This window comes from Vanacampus margaritifer, chromosome 18 (assembly GCF_051991255.1).
Source record: "Vanacampus margaritifer isolate UIUO_Vmar chromosome 18, RoL_Vmar_1.0, whole genome shotgun sequence".
NCBI lineage: Eukaryota > Metazoa > Chordata > Actinopteri > Syngnathiformes > Syngnathidae > Vanacampus > Vanacampus margaritifer.
In genome coordinates, this window is record NC_135449.1 from 2311239 (window position 1) to 2332124 (window position 20886).

The following is a 20886-nucleotide window of genomic DNA, read 5'->3' on the forward strand; positions in this document are numbered from 1 at the left end:
TTAAGGTTGGGTTTGGTAGTTTTTACTTTTTCGAAAATGCATCATTTTTAATTTAGGTTTTCTTAGTTTTAGTATTAGTTGAAGTTTAAAAAAAAAATAGAAGTAATTCATTAAATGAATATTGTGTAATAAAGTAAGCTACAGTTTTCTTCTTTCTTATGAACAGCTGAACAAGAATATTGAAATAAGGACATTTCAAATCTCATTTGTGAAATTAAATTATGAAAACGAAGGACATTTTCACTTTAATTATCATTATTTGAGTTACTTCAATTAACATAAAATGTAGTTTCAGTCAATTCTCTTTTTTTTTTTTTTTTTAAAGCACTCTAATTTAAATGTTATTTCTTTAGCGCAAATATTTTTTCAATTTTAGTTTATTTTGTTCGTTTCCATTAACTACAGTATAATAACCTTGAGCTGTATTATGGCATCTTTTCACCTATTGTGTGTCTGGAACGAGTCCCCCGCGATAATCAGGGGGTTTCCCTCGACACCATCCTTAAAGACTTTCTGCTCCGGCTAAATGGGATTATGTTGTTGAAATGTAGCCGCCAGCACAACCTGGCGTCATTTCAATCCCATTTTGTTGGCGATAAGGCCGCCCTCGCGTCTCATTACTCCGATGGGCCCGCAGGTCAGCGGCGTGGTGTCCTTCAAGTGCGAGAGCGTGGCCACGCTGGATCCCGTCACCTTCGACACGCCCGAGTCCTTCGTGGCGCTCAGCAAGTGGACGGCCAAGAAGGCGGGCTCCATCTCCTTCGACTTCAGGACCACCGAGCCCAACGGCTTGATGCTCTTCAGCCACGGGAAGCCCCGGCAGATGCAGCGCAAGGACCCGCGCACGCCGCCCACCGTCAAGGTCAACGCCAAGAGATGCTAACTTATTTTTTTTAAGCAACCTCAAATGTTGTTGTTTTGTATACAATGACAATATGCAGATACAATGGAAACAGCAGAGGTTCCAGAATGGAACCCTGTGGAACACTTTCGTTCTGTTTTGCATGTGAATTTATATTTATGTATTCGTCCGACCACGTTCATTTTTTTCTCAGCATAGTTAATACGGGGCGATTAATAAATCAGCAAGAGCAAGAATTGCCATTTGAGATGCTAACGCGGCGTCCTGTTGGCGGTTCAGGTGGATTTTTTCGCCATCGAGATGCTGGACGGCCACCTGTACCTGCTGCTGGACATGGGCTCCGGTACCACCAAGACCAAAGCTATCGACAGAAAAGTGAATGACGGCGAGTGGTACCATGTGGACTTTCAGAGGGACGGACGCTCAGGTACGTCCCCACATGTCTTATTTCATTTTACCAAAAGATATTTAGATTTTCGAACTTTTATTTGATACATGTTCAATGTTTTTTTTAAATTGAATGTTTGCCAAATTGTATTTGACTTTTAGCTTGAAATTTGTCCAATAATTTTTTGGACTTCGACTTTATTTGCGCAATACGATTTGTAACGTATATATTCTTTTTTGACTTTTTTTTTGTTGTTTTTTCCTTACCCAAATGTATTTGATTTATGGATTATTATGGATTGTTTGTCAAATTTTATTTGCCTTTTTTTACAATTTTGAATTGAAATTTGTCCAATTATTTTTTTGACCTAGACTTAATTTGCCAAATACGATTTTTAACGTATATATATATATATATATATATCCTTTTTTTTGTTTCATTGCCTAAATGTATTTGACTTGCTCTTCTTCTCCTTTCCCTGCACTAATTCAGTGTGCAAACCATACAACAACACATCCCCCCCCCGGTATCCATAAAGTAGTCTCGTGCGTATTATGATCTTAAGGAGGCAAGACGGGACAATAGATTCCAGAGTGGGGGACGCTACGGAAGAGGCAGCGCCCCCGCGCCTCCCCCTCCCTTGCTCGCTCCCCTCTCCTAGCGCGTCACTTTTTGGCCAGCGCTGCTGGCACGACGGCGCCCGAGCTAAAATTTGCCCGCTTTGCTGCTCCCCTGTGGAAAAGGGCCGTAATCCTGTTTGTCTGCCTGCTGTCTGTAGTCAGAAAACAAACGGTGGCTTATTGAATCCAACACTCCAAACATCAATATACACTCGCATTGTTTATGACTTTGTAATTGCAAACGGCGCACTCGCTTTTCTCATCCCGCCCTCATTACTTCTCCATTGTTGGCGGCGGTCGCGACTAAAAATAAGCGGGCCGTGATTTATTGATGACAAAATGGTGGACGTCGCTCGCTCGCCACCGCTGAGGATGACTCAGTGATGAGACTTCTCATTTGCGTCGCTTTTCATGTGGAGGAGTGCAAAGAAAGAGGCGGGATGATGATGATGATGATGATGATGATGATGATGATGATGATGATGATGATGATGATGGTGGCGGCTGGACGTCATCGCGACGATGTTTGTGCTGCGTTCAGGGACCATCTCGGTGAACAGCGTGAGAACGGCCTACACGGCACCCGGCGACAGCGAGATCCTGGACTTGGACGAGACGCTTTACCTCGGGGGTCTTCCCGAAGACCGCGCTGGACTCATTTTCCCCACGGAGGTGCGTGTCAACATCACTTTTCGGGGGGAGTTCGGGTAGAAGAGCCTCCACTCTACTTAGACTCTTTTACTATCAAACTCATAGTAAAACAAACAAATAACTTTGCTTTAAAGTCTGCTAGCATAATGCTAACACAAAATGGGAAAGGCCATAGACAAGCTAACAAAATTTCTGAGTCAAACCCAAATAGAAAATGCAAAATATAACTCAAGCAGCTGCTGCCGGCCACAAATCCAAAAATGTAATGGCCAACCAGACTCTACTTCCTGACGTCTCTCACTAGGCCACGCCCCTTCAAGGCGTCCACATTACAATGGGGACATTTGCTAAGACGCGTGAGTGTTGAGTTCCTGCTAATTAAACAGAGCGCAACAGTTCGATTTTATATCCAAGCTACTCCGGCAATTACATTTTAAGAAACTGCCAAATGTCAAAGTCATTTAACGCCTGGCTGAACCCCGCCTCCCCCCCCCCCCCCCCCCTTCGTGCCTCAGGTGTGGACGGCGCTGCTGAACTACGGCTACGTGGGCTGCATCCGCGACCTGTTCGTGGACGGCCAGAGCAAAGACATCCGGCGGCTGGCCGAGGCCCAGCGGGCGGTGGGCGTCAAACCCTCGTGCTCCAGGGAGCCGCCCAAGCAGTGCCTGTCCAACCCCTGCCAGCACAACGGCGTCTGCCGCGAGGGATGGAACCGCTACGTCTGCGACTGCTCGGGCACCGGGTACCTCGGACGGTCCTGCGAGAGAGGTCAGTCCCAAAAAAGTTTTTTGTGTCTCTACGGTGAAAATGCCACAGGTTGCATCTCTACACGCATACATACGAGCATTTAAGTCCGGAAATACAATGTCTTTTATTAAACATATAAAGTTAAAAGCTGGGTATTCCAATCCTATACGGGAGTAACTCGTACCGCTCGTACATACTGTATGTAAACGGGCTATCTGGAATGTTTCAGGAACCGGAATTCTGACTGCATGTAAACATAGTCACTGTCAAAAAAAAAAAAGGACTTCTAATGCTACCTCTGAATCCACAAAAGTAAAAGGTCAACACCCCCCCCCCACCCCTCAATTCCGTGTCAGTGAACAGCAAGATTGGAAAAGTCGGAAAAAGTCATATTTCACAGGTGGGAGGCCAGTTTCTTACCACTAAAGTTGAAAATGGGACAGATTTATTTATTTCCGCCATTTTGTGTCTTTACATTTATACAAAACCATGACACAGAAACAAGATGGAAAATTCAAGCAGTAGAAATACAATTTTTTTATACAACTGCACTTCTGATCTGATCGGCAGATATTTTTTGCTTTTTAGGCAAAATCGGTGATCGGTTGTAATGTCAAAATTTGATGATCGATCGATGAAGTCAGTGATCAATCTGCAAAATAAAATATTACAGCAAATATAATCTTGTTCAGGAAAATTCTGTGCTACCATCATTAATATATGTATTTTTTTATTTTTCAGCATATACAGTTAAAAAAATAATATTTTTTAAACTCCTTCAAATATTTTATTCTATTTTTTGTTTATTGAATTTTAATCAATTTTGGGGAGAATTTCTAGAATTTAACTCTTTGACTGCCAGACGTTTTCAGAAAAGGGATGCCGTGGGTGCCAGCCGATTTTAAGCATTTTGACTGATCTTTCAAGGTCCACATAAAATGATGTGTTTGGACTATGGAAACACACATACTGCCAAATGAAAGATTGGACTCTCATCTTTCATCAGAAAAAAAAGGTTGTTTCTACCTTATTCTGTTTTTCAGTAATCAACAATAGAAAATGGTTAGTTTCACCTCTGTTTTGAAAAAAAACGTCTTTTAACGTCTTTGGCACTCCTCCATAGGATTTTACTAAACGTTATTTAACGTTTTTGGCAGTCAAAGAGTTAATTGTTGCTATTTTTCCCCAATGCATTTCAATGGGCATCAACTGTATGTATATAGATTAATAGCGGGGGTCAACTGTACACAAAATCGGTCGGTGATCAGCTCCAAAATCCCAAATCTGAGTTACTTCCTCAAAATCCAGAAATTTGCCAGGTTGACCTCCTCCCATTCGGAAGTTTTCACCATTTCTATTTCGTTCCTTGTCTCAGGTCATGTTGACGACATTCTTTTACCCACTGCACCATTTGTGCATAAAAAAAAAAATCACCCTGGTAAAGATTGATGACAAAATGGCCGCCCATCCCTGCACTTGTCCGCTTGTAAGAATAGCTCAACATCTTCTTTTTATTCGGCGGCGCCAAAAGGCGTAGAGAAGGGGCGTGAGGAAAACGATAGCGGCGGCGGGGACGCGGCGGGGACGCGGCGGGGACGGAGGCGCTGGCTCGGAACCGACGCGACGTGACAGCAGGTGAGGGGACGATGGCGGAGCATCTCGACAGCGAGATACGAGGGGGGGGGAAGAAAACGACAGACTGAGGGAACAGCGGCGGCGCGACTGATACGGCCGGCGAGATGGAGTCGGACAAGAAGAGGAAGTGGCGGCGATTGTCGCGGGACTCCAAAGTGTTTCTCGTGCCAAAGTGTGTGTGTTTGTGTGTGTGTGTGCACTGAGGGGTCACTAACTGCAGCGTGGCTGGATTAAAGGAAGCACAGATGGAGAAGCAGATGGAGAGAGTGATTGGCCGTGTTTACGCCTTCTACCTGCGGTTTCTTTCTCCCCTTTTCCTTTTTTTTTGTTTTGTTTTTTTACACTCGCTACCTCCTCCTCCTCCTCCTCCCCTTCCTCCTCTGCCGCTCTTTGTTCCACCCCCTCTCTTCTTAAACGAACGCGCCGCCGCCGATGTTGATTCTCCAAAGAGCCGACATGTTTGCTGTCACTGCTTCCTCTTTGAGAGATTATTCTCGCTGTGATCCGGCGCCGTTCCGTGCTGTGATCCGGAAGGACACGCCAACAAAATCCCTTCAAATATTTAAATAATATTTTCAATTGTTGGGGGGGGAAAAATCGGAATAAGGGGGGGGGGGTCCACTGCTGTAATGTTTCAATTTATTATTATATGTTTTGTTAAAGAAGTATAGAATAACATAAAATAAAATTTTTGTCCTAATTTTTTTCATCTTCTGCAAAAAAACAGATATTACTGCTGTATTGAGAAGAGCTTCGTCTCCAATTTTTTTTCAATTATTTTACCATATTTGAGTTTTATTGAGTAAAATAGCACCAATAACAATGTTGTCGTTGCTTTTCATGTCATTTCATTTTTTTTTTTGCATGTTTTTTTTTTTCATATATTTTTTCATTAAAAAAAAAAAGTCTAATATTACTGCTGTACTGAGAAGTACTGAGAGAGGAGCTTAGTCTCCAGTACAGTACAGTTAGACCCCCTGCATACCTGCAGTTCACCTGGTTGTTATTTTGTGGGGTGGGGGTTGTTTCATATGTTGTTGTTTTTTTACCCACGTGTTTAGTGTTTTCCTTTTGTTTTTTTTTCTACTGGGGAGTATATTTTTTCAATTCCTTTTACCGCTTTCCCCCTGTTTCTGGTGCTATTTTTTTGTTTTGTATTTCACCTGTTTTCACCCATCTTACCTCCGCTTTTGGTGGCTATATTAACCCCCTAGGCGTTATTGTGACCCGTTTTTTTGGCTTTTTGTTGGTTCTGACCAAGCCATTTCAAAATAAAATACTGCCCCACGGGTTAAACGTTTATTAACGAAGAATTTGGGAGGGGTGGGGGTTGAAATGTTTTTTCTTCCCCCTCCCTATGTATTTTAACGGCCATTTGCGACTAATGTATATCCGTTTGGAATGAGCACTGAAGAGAAAAGTGTGACAGAAACAGTTGAATTAATGACATCATTGCTGCATCTTTTTTTTTAAGTATATAACGTTTTTTCCATTCATAACCCATTAATAGCCTTTCCATTTATTTCAATGGTGAATGCTGATTTGCGCTTGTGCGTGTCGCTATTCTCCCTCCTCTGGCGGCCCTTTTAGTAAGAAAAGCGAGGCAGCCATAATCAAAGTGAATTTTACATTGCCGGTAGAAACCAATCGGTGTGAAAAACCGCATGTGCTGTTCTTCTTTTCTCCAGCGGTTTTTCGCGCTAGGCCACCATCTTCGTCTCCGTCCTCGTCTTCTTCCTCCCTCGCCGTTAATGAGGCTTCATTTGCATTTTAACCAACAGCTTCCGCCTCCCTCACTTAACTAAACCCTCCTCTGTTCGCACATAAATTCGCTCACTTCTTCTGACACGGCCACGCGCACGCGCGCGCGCACGCACACACGCTATCTCCCTCTCCCCTCATCAGTATGCATGAGCCTCCCTCTCTTCCTGTTCTGTTGTTTTTGCCTTGGCTCCCGCCGTCTCCCGCGGAAACAGGAAGAGCGAAGGGGGGAGAAAGCAAAGTAGGCATGGAACGAGAGAAAAAAAAAAAAAAAAAGAAATGGAGAGAAAGAGGGCCGCGTTTGCTGGCGTCCGTAATTGTCCAATAAAGAAGGACGTCCTCGGAGGTAAACAGTTTAGCGGTTGCGGCCCCAGCAGGTAGCGCGCGGGTGAGAAGATGATGGATATGCAAATGAGTATGCAAACGAGCGCGCAGATGCGATCACCTGAGCTTGTTGCGTGGTCGCTGCGGGGCTTTCGGGCTGCCGGCGTTTCTTTGCCACCGCCGCGTATTCTGATGCAACCTGATCGCAGCCAGCCGGCAGCGAGCCCGCGCTATTTTTAGCAGGCGGGTTTTAAGGCACGCTATCTGTTGTGGCAGCATTTCCTATCGTCTTCACAAGACGGACTGCGAAAATGTACATCTGACATTCGCCCCCCCCCACGATCAGCGTCCTACCCGGCCGTCTCTCACGCTCGGCATCTGTTGCCCCCCCGCAGACGCGACCATCCTGTCGTACGACGGCAGCAAGTTCATGAAGGTGCAGCTGCCCATGGCCATGCACACGGAGGCGGAGGACGTGTCGCTGCGCTTCCGCTCCCAGCGGGCCTACGGCGTCCTCATGGCGACCACGTCCCGCAACTCGGCCGACACCCTGCGCCTGGAGCTGGACGGCGGACGCGTGCGCCTCACCGTCAACTTAGGTACACGCGCACACAAATGCGGCTCAGACCGGAATGTCCTTGCGTTTTTTACTCATCTGTGCAAAATAACGGCTGTGGAAGACAATCAAGGTTTTAAATCCTGCAACAGTGGAACCTCTTCATTTTCCCCATCACAAGCATACCGAGCTTGGGTGATTGAGCCGCATGCTGCTTCACCAAGTCTTAAGCTATTAGCATCTGATTACATGTAGCAGCCGAGTCAAAAGACTTTAAGTTGCTCTGGTGACTTCCCATGAAATTGTCATTCCATTGATGGAAGTATTTTATCTACAAAAGTGTTTGTTAGAGGTTCCGCTGTACGTTTAAAATGTCAACAAAGGTTATCTGTGTTTTTTGTGTGATGTCGAACAGAGGGTCCGAGCTTCAAGCCGCACTCTCTGCTCACTGCCAGTGGACCCGCACATCCCCCAGCACCGCAAACACAATACAAACTACTTAACATCATCACAACTCACCAAAACAAAAACAAAAATGGTGTACACACATACCGACAACCCAAACATGACCAGCACACCACCCACCATCACGGCAGTTGTAGTACCAAAGCTGACCTGTGAGCGGCACTGTGGCGCCACTGGGCACCAAAGAGTAGTAGTAGAAGAAGAATTACAGGAAGCTAGGCTAACCGTTAGCTTATCACGCGACTGCATTGTGTTTGCCATCTCTTCGTTGCATTTCTATTGTGGCATAATCGAGCTTCCTGATTGGCTGTCGTTCAGCCAATCAACGTCACAATCAGGGAGCTCGTGTCATCGTGAACATTGAACAGAATTAACATTTACGATTGTATAATGGGTTTTCCCAGTTGATTAGGAAGAAAAAAAATCACTCTTAACACAACCCCACACCGCAAGAAAATCGTTCAGGATCATCTTTTAGAGAATCCACAATGAACAGTGTTATCATTTATGATAATCAGACCTTTGCCAACATGATCGCAAGGGATGTCAAAATCTCCAACTAATCCCAATCACCGCTATGTGTGTACCCCTTTGAGCACGACACATCTGACAGCGGGGCGTATGTGTGGGTCTCTGGTTGTTTGCAGCCACGCCTCCTCTGCGGTTGACGCCACGCGACACATCCAGTAAAAAAAAAAAACTAAAACAACAACAACAACAAATGATTGGCTCCGTTGCACGACTCGGGCCTTGGCGGCGGCGACGCGGGCGCGAGACGTTCGCCGCCCGGTCGGGTGGTCGCCCGGGCCCGAGAGCGGGAAGGCGCGGGCGGTGTGTCGGCGTGTGCGTCCCCGAGGCGTGGCGGTTGCGTGCGCGTGTGCGGCATTAACCCTCTGCTCTGCTCTCTCTCCAGACTGTATCAGGATAAACTGTACCGCCAGTAAGTCAGCCTCCATCTCGCATAAGATCATCTTCATCCTCATTATCCTCATCCTCTCTTTCTTCCTCTTCACTTAATGTGTGTGCGTGCTAGGCCCGGATTGGCAATTTGGATATTCTGGCCATTTCCCGGTGGGCCGGTCTGCTAAATGTACTGCTGGGGGGGGGGGGGCCGCTATTACAGATCGCACATGAGCCGTTATATTACATATAGCGCTGACTGCACTACTTCTGTTAGTAAGGGTGTAACGTAAATGTAGCAATTATTTGATAGCAAAAGTAGCAATCATTTATTACACGATTAGCTGTAGCGATATTACATCCTGTCTGTACAAAATAGCACATTAAAAAGGCATAACGCATTATGGAAAAGCATCCGTGCCATTGTAAAGTTAGCATCAGTTTGCCAATTAGTGCAGTGGAAAGGGTGTGAATAGGTTTCAAAATAAGAGCACTGACAGGAAGTCATGTGTTGGCTGCCTAAATGCTGCTGTCTTAACCAATATGTTAAAAAATTGAGATTTGATTTTAAGGCTACCCTTAATGACTTGTTTTTCTCAGTCTTCAGACAAAAAAAATCTGTTAAATTTTTGTAATTTTTTTCTCAATATCATTTTTTTTTGTGTTATTCTATGAGTAAAAGGTTGCAATAATTTGTCCTAACAGCACCATAAGATTGCAACAAAATTTTTCTCCAACCATGAAAAAACTAATCTTATTTTTATGAAAAAAGCCAGACGTGACTTCAAGGCTTTTTATCCTGGTAAAATTACAGGAAAGGTGTAAAATTACACTTGAGTTATTCTCGTACCATTATTGCTTTCAGGCGCAATTATGATCATTCTTGATTCTTGATTATTTCGACTCATTTTTCACATTTTTATCTTTTTAGTTTGAAACTCCTTTGTTAATATTTGGAATTTATTTTTCCCCTTTTTACTCAATTAATGTTTGTGTGTTAGTGAGTGTCCTGGTCGGCCATTTTAGCACAGATAAGGACCGGTAGAATGAAAGCTAAAGCTAACGAGCTAAGTCGCTAGCACGACAAGTGAGTTAATTAAGAATATGTGGCGCACCTCCACGCTTGGGGGGCTTTTATTTGTTTGCGGGCACATGAGGGATGTTTGGGAATTTGTGTGTATGCGTGTGTGTGTGTGTTTGCCGCTTACGACTTTCCCGTCATGCTGCTGCGAGCGCAGTCGAATCCCAGATGAAATTGAATTCCCTGGCGTGGCGTTTGTGTCTGTCACGCGCGCGGAGCGGGGAAGAAAGCGAGCGAGGGAAAGCGGGGGAGACGGATGCTCGGTGACGGCAAAGAGGCGGCGAAACGGACCACTGCAGTTGCCATAGAAACGTCGCTAGCCAGCCACACGGACCCGCAGCCAATCTCTCGGACGGACAATTGCACACGCGCCGCTATTCACTCAACGTCTTTTTTAGAGAAACATCTTTCATGATGTATTTAGGAAACAAAACATACAAACTTTTGGCAGGCAAATAAAAATAAAGTAAAATCACATGAATAAAGTAAATAAGTAAATATTATCAAGAGGAAAAAAATGCCTTGTTTAATGAAACTAAAGGTGTAACTTATGAACTTTTAAGTACTTTTTTTCCTGATGTTCACTAAACTTAAAACTTTATTTTATTTTTCATAAAATTGTGACTATTCAAAACTTTTTTTCCTCATCAATTTATTTAAACTAAATTATTGTAATTTTAAGAGAAGGCTGTCATGAGATTATTTTGTTTTATGTTAATTTTAAATTAAATTAAAATGTATTTATTTAAAGATTATTATTATTTTACGGTATTGGGTACAAATTGTCCAAAAAGGTTGACATTGAGAAATTTGACATTGGTCCTCCTTGGCAGTAGTTGGCGCTATATTGCAGCAGTTTACACAATTGATGAATTATCATCTGCGTCACAAAGAAATTTTCGCAATTTTTTTGTCATTGTGTTGGGACATCAAACGTACTACAAAGTATTAGTACTCTGTATCGCTGGGTACTTAAAGAGTGAATACTTAAACTAGTATCGGTGTGTAAAAAAAAATGGTATCGAACATCTGTAGAAAAAGAGATTTTTCAATAAGAGTAAAACAAATATTTTGTGAGAATAAAGTGGCAATGATATGATGGAGGGGAAAATGCTATTTTTATGAAAATAACGGTATCATTTTAGAAAAATCGCCATTTGTCAAAGTGCGCTGACCCAAAACCAAGCCGCGTGTGTTTGTACATGCGTGTGTGTGCATGTTGTGTGTGCGGTGGCCAGGTTGACACACACATGACCGCGTCTGCCTCACTGCAGTCTACCTCAATCTTTCTTTTTTCTTTCTTTCTCGCAATCCAGTGCAAGAAAAAAAGAAAACGCACACAAACACACACACACACACACACACACACACACACACACACACGTGTTGGTGCGTACGTTTTGGTATTGACTGCCTGCCTGTCTCCCGCCGTGCAGCGCAGTGATCCATGCTAACAGGATGAGATGCTCATGCCTCCAGCACAGCTGAGGCTCCTCGGGGGGACGCTACACAACACTACACAAATATACAGAACAACACACAACACCTTTTGCAGCGGGCGGAAACACGCAACGCAATCTCGGTAATTGTGTTTCCGGGTTTTGCACTTTCTTTCACCACCCGTGCGTGCGTGCGTGCGTGTGTGTGTGTGTGCGTGACAATTGACATTTCCCGCAGCCAAATGGTTGGGGTCACTTTCCGTGACGTGGCCCACCTCACACATTTTGCCCCTGATAGGTCAAAGTTTTTATTATTATTATATTTAATGTTTATTTATAATTTATTCCTATCAAATTTACGTTTTGTTACGACTTCATTTTGACCAAAAGAAAATGTTTTTTTTTTTTCAGTTGATATAACTTAATTTTCGTAAAATTTCATGTTTTTTCTATTGTAAATTACTATTTCTCGGAAAATTCCAAATGTATTCATATAAAATTTGTGTGTAGTAGAAAAAAAAAATGAACGTGATGTAACTTTATTCTGGTGAAATTATACCTTCACTTTCCTCAAAAAAGCTATTTTTTTCTCATTTTTTCTAAAATTTGTATCACTCCAAATTTATTCTCATTAGAATCTCAATGGAATGTGGGGCGCGTGACTGCTCCAAGTCAAAAATGGGTGTGAGTTCTTAAAGAGACAGTGACATATTTTTAGATTATGGTTAACTTCCACATTTCTTGACCGATTCCAGTCGTTTAAATTTTAAACTGTTCAGCTCATTACCAAAGAGTCAGCAGTCCCATTCAAAATTTCCGCGGGAAATTTTCTAGTTCTCATTAAAATCCATTTTTCCTTTGTAAATTCTAAGTTTGTTCATTTAAAGTGAATCAATTATTGCACATCATTTGTGAGTATGTGCTGAGAAAAACATTTCATGAGAATGACTGCTATTTTATCTCATGATATTTCGTACTCGGTCAGAAAAATGCTCCGATACTGATACCAACTTAGTAGTAGTAGTAATATTTTCAAATATATATTTATTGTCACAGTCCAGTGAAAAATAATTCTATGTCCAATTAAAATGTGCGTTTTTGAACACTATTTGATCAAAACGCATGCTCGTCAAAAGTGCAAGACATCACAAGTGTTTGTACCCGATATCGACGAGTACTTGAGCGCAGATACTTGCACGTGTACTAGACTTGAGCGAGTGTCCCGGGTGCATCCTCGCCAGGGCGTTACGTGTGCGTAGGCGCGAGTGATTTTTGACATTTTCGGCAGCCAAATGTGTTGAGGTCAGTTGACTTGTGGCCCCGCCTCCCCTCTCATTAGCGCCCATAGGTCAGCATCAGCACACTCACTCCAACCAGCAAGGCTTGCAGGGAAAGGGGGTGGGGGTGGGGCGGGGGGGGGGGGGTGTCTTTCGACGTGGGCACGCGCCGGAGTGGAGCTTTGGCGGGTGGGGACTTTGCGGCTTGCGGCTGTCAAGTGCGCAGCGGACGATGGCAAATTGGGAGCTGGCGTGGGCGCCTCAGCGCCGCACAAATCCGCCTTCCTTGCTTTGCGTGTGTGTCTACTGCCACCATGAGGTGGCCGGGGGTACAACACGAGAAAAGGCAAAAGAATATAATATAGTGTGTGCTCCAAAATCAAAAGCTGCTGCTACTGAATGTGCAAATTCATCTAATTTAGTCTCATATTGGTCTTAATATAGCCTCGTTAATCATATATTTTTCCCTCATAATCACTATAGCTGCATATTGGAAATATATTGTGTAGCTACAGGTGGAAAAAAGATTGTTTTTAAGAATAGGAGAAAAAAATGTCTTTCACAAGATTTTGGTTTTGCGTGTATAAACTATTTACCTTTTTTTAAATCACCATTACATAATTGCATTTTTTTTTCATGCAAATATACAAATATTATAAAAGTAGGACTATATACTCACAAGAATGAAACAAATGTATGCTCATAACAATGCATTTTTCCCCCACATAATGTTATGTATTTTACAGGTTAATTTTGTCGTTATATAATAATAGTCAAGATATTTTCTCCCCACTCCAAAAAATTTAATAATTAATAATTATTCAGTATTAAAGAAAAAATACTACAAGGCTTTACGAAAATTCCCGTTTACTCTTATTTTTTTAAATGCCTTTTTTGTTATAATGTGACTGTTAATTATTGTAAACTTATTTATAAGGAACAAATCTGAATTTCTAAGTCAACAAAGGTATAACTTGACAAAAACAATGTTGTAATGCGTATTACAAGGGAAAATTGCCCTTTTTTTATGACTGGAATTTATAATTGAATTGAATTTATAAAGAATAAAGGTGGTGGTAATATAAGAAATTAAAACTGTTATTTAGTAAACATGTAATTTTATAAGAAAAAGTATAGCCATTACATTTTGGTGCAATAGCACCACCATATGGTTTGTTTAAGTACTGCACTGGAAGTGGATTAATTGCCGTAAATCTAAAATGTGGGCATGAGATCCCATCTTCATTTTTCACTTCTTCACCTTCATCAATGCGGCCTGCCTGGTCTTCTTCTTCTTCTTCTTCTTCTTCTTCTTCTGTCCCTCTCTTCCTTCCTCCCTTGCATCTCTTGTCTTGTCTCTGCGGCGCCCCCCTGTGTGCATATGTATAACGGTGCTCTGGACTATGTGTAGGTAAAGGCCCAGAGACCATCTTTGCGGGCTTGGGTCTCAATGATAATGAGTGGCACACGGTGCGGGTGGTCCGGCGCGGCAAGGGCCTCAAGCTCACCGTGGACGACCTGCAGCCCGTCGAAGGTAACCAATCACATCACTCCATTTGCACTCTACTTGGATTTACAGTGAGCCTCCGGTTTAATATTGCAGCATAGCACCAAGAAGCCACCAGATGGCGCCAGAGCAATATTTTGAGATGAGACATGGCTTTGGCAAAATCAAAAATAACACAAATAGAAATTTGTAAATATGCGGAGGTTCACTGTATTGTGAGAACAATGTGATTTGTACCATTTGTTATCCAATCCAATCCACTTTATTTCTATAGCACATTTTATAAACAATTGTTTCCAAAGTGCTGCACATTGAGATCCGCACATTATCATGCACATCAACTCTAATAAAACCAAAAAAAAAAAGTCAATAAAATAGTAAAATACAATAGGTAAAATGTAAAAAATAAAAGAAAAATACATTTAAAATAAATTTAAAAATAAATATAAAAATATATAGAAATAAAAATGTGTTAGCCTAGTAACATAATTGCTTACTGTCGCCATATCGAGCTCGTGTCTCAGATTTTGGCTCACAAGTCAAGGCAAAAAAGGTCAGGTCACTCATATCTCAAGGCGCCACATTGTTTTCATGGGACTTTTTGAAAAGATCTCCGGCGTGACTCTTGTCACCGCCCGCAGGCCAAATGACGGGCGACCACACGCAGCTGGAATTCCACAACGTGGAGACGGGCATCGTGACGGAGAAGCGCTTCATGCCGGCCGTGCCGTCCAACTTCATCGGGCACCTGCAGGGCCTGGCGCTCAACGGCATGCCCTACATCGACCTGTGCAAGAACGGCGACATCGACTACTGCGAGCTCAACGCCGTCATCGGCTACAAGAGCATCGTGGCCGACCCGGTCACCTTCCGCTCGCGCTCCAGCTTCGTCACGCTGCCCACGCTGCAGGCCTACTACTCCATGCACCTCTTCATGCAGTTCAAGACCACCTCGCCCGACGGCCTCGTCCTCTTCAACCGCGGCGACGGCAACGACTTCATCGTGGTGGAGCTGGTGAAAGGGTGAGCGCTCGCGACCGTCGCGCGCCGTCGAAGGCTGCAATCATTTGCGAGTCGTTTCTGCTGGTTTGTTTACTAATGGTGACATCAGAACTAATCTTTTTTTTTTATTCTCATTCTCTAGATACCTTCACTACATCTCCGATTTGGGCAACGGTGCCCACCTGATCAAGGGCAATTCCAACAGCCCGCTGAACGACAACCACTGGCACAACGTGCACATCTCCCGGGACAACAACAACCTCCACACCGTCAAGATCGACACCAAAGTCACCACGCAGACCACCATGGGCGCCAAGAACCTCGACTTGAAGGGTAACATCCTTGTCATATTTTGGGGTGCTAGTGGGGGGGTTATAGGAAAATAGTAAAATGCGGAACTTTCACACTTCTTTTAATCTTTTATAATGTATTTTGGAAACAAACTTTTAGCAGACAAATACAAATAGAGTAAAGATAAAATAGTTTAAAAAATATATATCAGGAGCAAAAAATGCCCTGTGTAATTAAATTAATGGTATAACTTTTAAGTACTTCTTTTCCTGATTTTTTTTTTTTTTTTAATGATTAAGAAAGTTTTTTTTATTTTTAATAAAATGGTGACTTTATTCAAAACTGGTAAATTTGTTTATTTTCAACTCATGGAATTATTTAAACTAAATGATTGCAATTTTAAGAGGATGCCATGAGATTATTTTTGTTTTATGTTAACATGAAATTAAAATGAATTCAAAAGTATTCATTTAAATTAAATAAAAAAACCATCTATTAGGGATTGATGAATACAAATCACAGTCAGCCAGCCAAGCCTTATTTGACATTCTTGGTTACATATCTATCCGACGTGCACTTCCTTCATTGCTTTGTGCACGTGAAACGTCGACATGCCGAAAATGTGATTTTTGCCAACTTTGTTTGGGAACACATTCATTCTCTTCTCTCTTAATTGAGACCACTACATTGACGATAGTAACACCTTAGTGAATGTGAGCCATTATTGACATGGCCGTCAATGACTGGTTGCCCACCTGTCCCAGGTGACCTGTACATCGGGGGCGTGTCCAAGGAGATGTACCGCGACCTCCCCAAGCTGGTGCACTCTCGCGAGGGCTTCCAGGGCTGCCTGGCCACCGTGGACCTCAACGGTCGGCTGCCCGACCTGCTGGCCGACGCGTTGGCCACCGTGGGCCAGGTGGAGCGAGGCTGCGAAGGTGAGAGGCGGCCGCCGCTTGGGCCGGGCCGGGCGGGGGCGGGGGCTACCATCCTTCCTTATTTTTCGTTCTCCATTCGAGTCATTGGTGGAAAAAAAAGTGACCCCACTAACCCCGATGGAAGCTTGTGTCATCTTTCTGCACTTGACAGGCATCCGCGTGCATCGACTAACCATCTAACTTGGTTTGCTTTTTGTTTTGTTTTTGTTTGGCCCACAAAAGTTACATTGATGAAAGCTGACTTGCAAGGTATCTCGCTTTTTGTGTGCGCTGTACATGCCTGGGGAGGGCAAAGGATGGCCCGCGGGACGCTCACGGACCACGAAACGCTCTGTCCTTCAATCGCAACGACCATTTGAAAAACAAACTTTGGACATGTGCAGGGTGGCCCAAAAGTGCCAATACACAGTTTCACTTTTTTCCCCTTCTTTTCCTTATTTCCTTCCTGCCTTCCTTTGCACCTTTTTTCACTTCCTTCCTTCCTTTGCACCTTTCTTCACTTCCTTCCTTCCTTCCTTTCCTCACTTCCTACCATTCCTCACTTCCTTCCTTCCTTCCTTCTTTTCCTTACTTCCTTCCTGCCTTCCTTTGCACCTTTTTTCACTTCCTTTCTTCCTGCCTTCCTTTGCACCTTTCCTCACTTCTTACCGTTCCTCCCTTCCTTCCTTCCTTCCTTCCTTCTTTTCCTTACTTCCTTCCTGCCTTCCTTCACTTCCTTCCTTCAATCCTTCCTTCCGTTCCTCATTTCCTTTCCCCACTTCCTTTCTTTTTTTCCTTCCTTTCTTCCTCTCCTCAATTCCTTCCTTCCTTCTTTTCCTTACTTCCTTCCTCCCTTCCTTTGCACCTTTCTTTGCTTCTTTCCTTCCTTCCTTTCCTCACTTCCTACCATTCCTCACTTCCTTCCTTCCTTCCTTCTTTTCCTTACTTCCTTCCCTCTTCCTTTGCACCTTTCTTCGCTTCTTTCCTTCCTTCCTTTCTTCGCTTCCTTCCTTCATTCCTTCCTTTCCTCACTTCCTACTATTCCTCACTTCCTTCCTTCCTTCCTTCTTTTCCTTACTTCCTTCCTCCCTTCCTTTGCACCTTTCTTCACTTCTTTCCTTCCTTTCTTCGCTTCCTTCCTTCATTCCTTCCTGCCTTTCTGTTTTTCCTTCCTTTCTTCCTCTCCTCAATTCCTTCCTTCCTACCCCTGTTTTTTATTCATGCATCTTTCTAGCTTTCCTTCCTTTTTTTAAACCTGCTTTGTTGCCATTTATAAACTGAAGTCTGTATATTTTTAATACGTTTCTTTTGGCCCACCCTTTACATTTTGCATTTCTTGATATGATCTAAATATTTCACTTTCCATTTTTTAAATGAATGAATTAGTTAGTGGTAATAAAATGAAGACTCTAAAAGATGTCTTTTTTTTTACGTGCGACTGACGTGGCCCATCTGTCGTTTTCAAACCTCAAATGTGGCCCCTGAGCTGAGAGTTTTGCCCGCCCCGGCATGTGCATCTGCTCGCGCCCCAACTACCCAGTGCTGTGCAGTCTTGTGTGGATCCCGCTGATCCGGCGTGGAGAAGGTCCGAGGCCACCCGTCCTCTCGTGAGCCCCATCACAATTGTGACATATCCGCACCACCGCCACCGTCAGTCAGTCAGTCACAGCTCGTCCCGGGATGAGCACAGCGCCACCGCCCAAAAAGCAGCATGCCGTCTTCTTAACCCCGCCCCCCTCCGATCCCGTCATCCCACGCCCCGTCCGTCCTGCGTGCCTCGTGACGGACGCGGAGGCGAGCTGTGGCTAGCATGAGGCAGGAAGAGAACGGCGAGCCAGAAGACCACCGGGCGGGGCCTTTAAACATAACTTTTATGTTTAACTCCTCCTGCTGTCCTCATCCGGACTCACCACCCGCATGCTCTCCATTTTGGACTCTTTGGGGCGTACTGACTGGCACTAGACTATCCGGGCCCGCCGAAAGTACTCGTACGTTTCAGCAAATTCGCTACACTTTCCATCCTCCTGGACATGGCGGACATGGGCGAGAGAGAGTCAAAAATAAAATAATCCAATCCCTGTTGAATTCAAATCAATTTGACGTGCCACAGTGTTGTTAACAACTCTGCCAAATTTGAGGGACTAAAACAAATTGATCTAAAAGAAAGTTTCAAAATGATGAAAAATCAAGATTTTCTACACCCTGAAACTGGATCTTTCCTTTCGCTTTAGAGTGCCTCATTGTCAGCCATGAGTGCACGCATGTCACAGAGAAAGATGGAATAACAATGACAGTTGTTTTTTTTTAAAGTCCAACGTGAGAGACAGGGACTTTGCACTGACAGGACTGCTTTAGAGCGCCTTGTTGTCAGCGATGAGTGTGCGCTTGTCACACAGCGAAAGACGGAATAATGACAGGGTTGTTGTTTTTTTAAGGGCATAGTGGAGCGACTCATGCTGCACAAAAAAAAAATGTTTAATGCCATATCTCCCCAATTTTCTACTACAAAGTTCGAAGTTTTTGCATCTTTTCAGCAATTGTCTTTAAACATTTAGAAACTGTTCAAATCCCTCAATTGACATCGATGGCTACTCTCGGCAGTTATTCGTGAAAACCACCACCTTGCGCGAAAGAACTAAGCACAATGATTTCCATAGAGTCAAAAGACAGTCCATCATTTTTCATTTTTTGATTGCGCAATCGGAATAAAGCAACAGTCGGAATGGCGTGGAAACGGCCTAGTGCGAGTACGCCCTTACAGACTCGACACATCACCTTTGGCTCACCTTGTTTGGATGCCAGTCCACATCATCATTTTATGATTACGATCGTTATTATTACCACCGCTGTTACGGATGTGTGTGGGTGTGTGCGAGGGTGTGCGTTTTGGATCCCACGGAGCAGACAACAATCGTGGTTTTTAAATAAATAAAAAAGGTTTAATGCGAACACAAGGTGGAAGGACAAATCCAAGGAGTATTAAAGTAGAGTTCAACAGAAAATGCCATGAAGAAAAACACAAAATAACAAAAAAGCCCAAAAAAGAATATCTGGTAGGCCAAAATACTAACAACGAAAAACACGCAATATGGCGAAGCGGCTGCGGACAGAAAAAGCAAAACGAGAGCGAGAGCAACAACAAGGCAATGCTGAACAAGGCAAGTGATCAAGGTCGTGGCGAGTGGTCAAGGTCGTTGTAGGCAGCAAGCAAGGTGACAAGAACGACCCCCCCCCCGCTCCTGCATCCGACGCGTCTACTTCATCCACAAAGGGGAGATCAGTATTAGGGTAAATCAAGAAAATCGAGCCTTCGGAGGTTTCGCAACCAATAAATCGGCTGCAGAAACGTGCCAAACCCAAGAAACCGCCGTCGGTGCTTCCTTGTGGGAGAATATTTCTTTTTCATGGAAGTCGATTCTCCGGACGCATCCTGGGAAGACGCGTGATCAAGGCGGGGTGCTAAGAGTGCCACCAAGGTGGACACGGCCGTCCATTAACTCTTTGACTGCCAAAAACGTTAAATAACATTTAGTAAAATCCTACAGAGGAGTGCCAAAGACGTTAAAAGACGTTTGTTTCAAAACAAAGGTGAAACTAGCCATTTTCTATTGTTGATTACTGAAAAACGGAATAAGGTAGAAACAAACTTGTTTTTTCTGATGAAAGATGAGAGTCCAATCTTTTATTTGGTAGTATGTGTGTTTCCATAGTCCAAACACATCATTTTCTGTGGCCCTTGAAAGATCAGTCAAAATGCTTAAATCGGCTGGCACCCACGGCATCCCTTTTCTGAAAACGTCTGGCAGTCAAAGAGTTAAGCTGACGGAGGGACGAAGCCAGCAGTTGTCCCCGACTAGACGAAGCCGACTGAACACGATGGGGGTCTGCGGGATCCATAGGGTCGGCGCATTCTGTTACGGGTGTGTGCGGGTGTGTGCGTTTTTGGATCATTTGTTTGCTTTCTCTCATCGTGCTGTTCGTTGTCCTCTCGTCCCGTCTTTGCGAGTGAGTGCTCGTTTCGTTGAATCCGTTTTTTGTTTTTGACTGATAATTTCACCAGCCTCGTTTTCCTTCGTACGTTTTGTCCATGAAACGTTATTGTGAGCGCACCCGTCTTCCCGGATTACTTTCTGCATTTGGGTCCACAAATCCACCGCACCCCCCCCCCCCCGTGACAAGCGACCCGAGCAATACCCGACTTGTGTGGACGGACTGTCATGGGCGGGATCCTCCAGATGAAATGACCTGTGCGTCCCCACACGCGTGTTGAATGCAGGTCCCAGCACCACATGCCAAGAGGACTCGTGCTCCAATCAGGGCGTTTGCCTGCAGCAGTGGGAGGGCTTCACCTGCGACTGCAGCATGACGTCCTACGCCGGCCCGCTCTGCAACGACGGTGAGCCGGCTCGCCGCATTCCTCAGTGCCGCCTTGACCTTTGACTCATACCGTCTTTTTTTCCCCC

At 44.0% G+C, this 20886-nt stretch overlaps 1 protein-coding gene across 1 annotated transcript in view; it reads left to right on the top strand.

Annotated features, from left to right (window-relative positions):
- The window catches only part of nrxn1a (neurexin 1a), a 76671-nt gene that overhangs the window by 39886 nt on the left and 15899 nt on the right, over positions 1-20886 (top strand). Inside the window, 12 exon segments of the mRNA XM_077551171.1 lie at positions 638-862; positions 1142-1289; positions 2412-2542; positions 3037-3289; positions 7384-7587; positions 8923-8949; positions 14118-14240; positions 14855-15236; positions 15358-15548; positions 16271-16444; positions 16667-16693; positions 20700-20819. Coding sequence (XP_077407297.1) covers positions 638-862; positions 1142-1289; positions 2412-2542; positions 3037-3289; positions 7384-7587; positions 8923-8949; positions 14118-14240; positions 14855-15236; positions 15358-15548; positions 16271-16444; positions 16667-16693; positions 20700-20819 — 2005 coding nt within the window.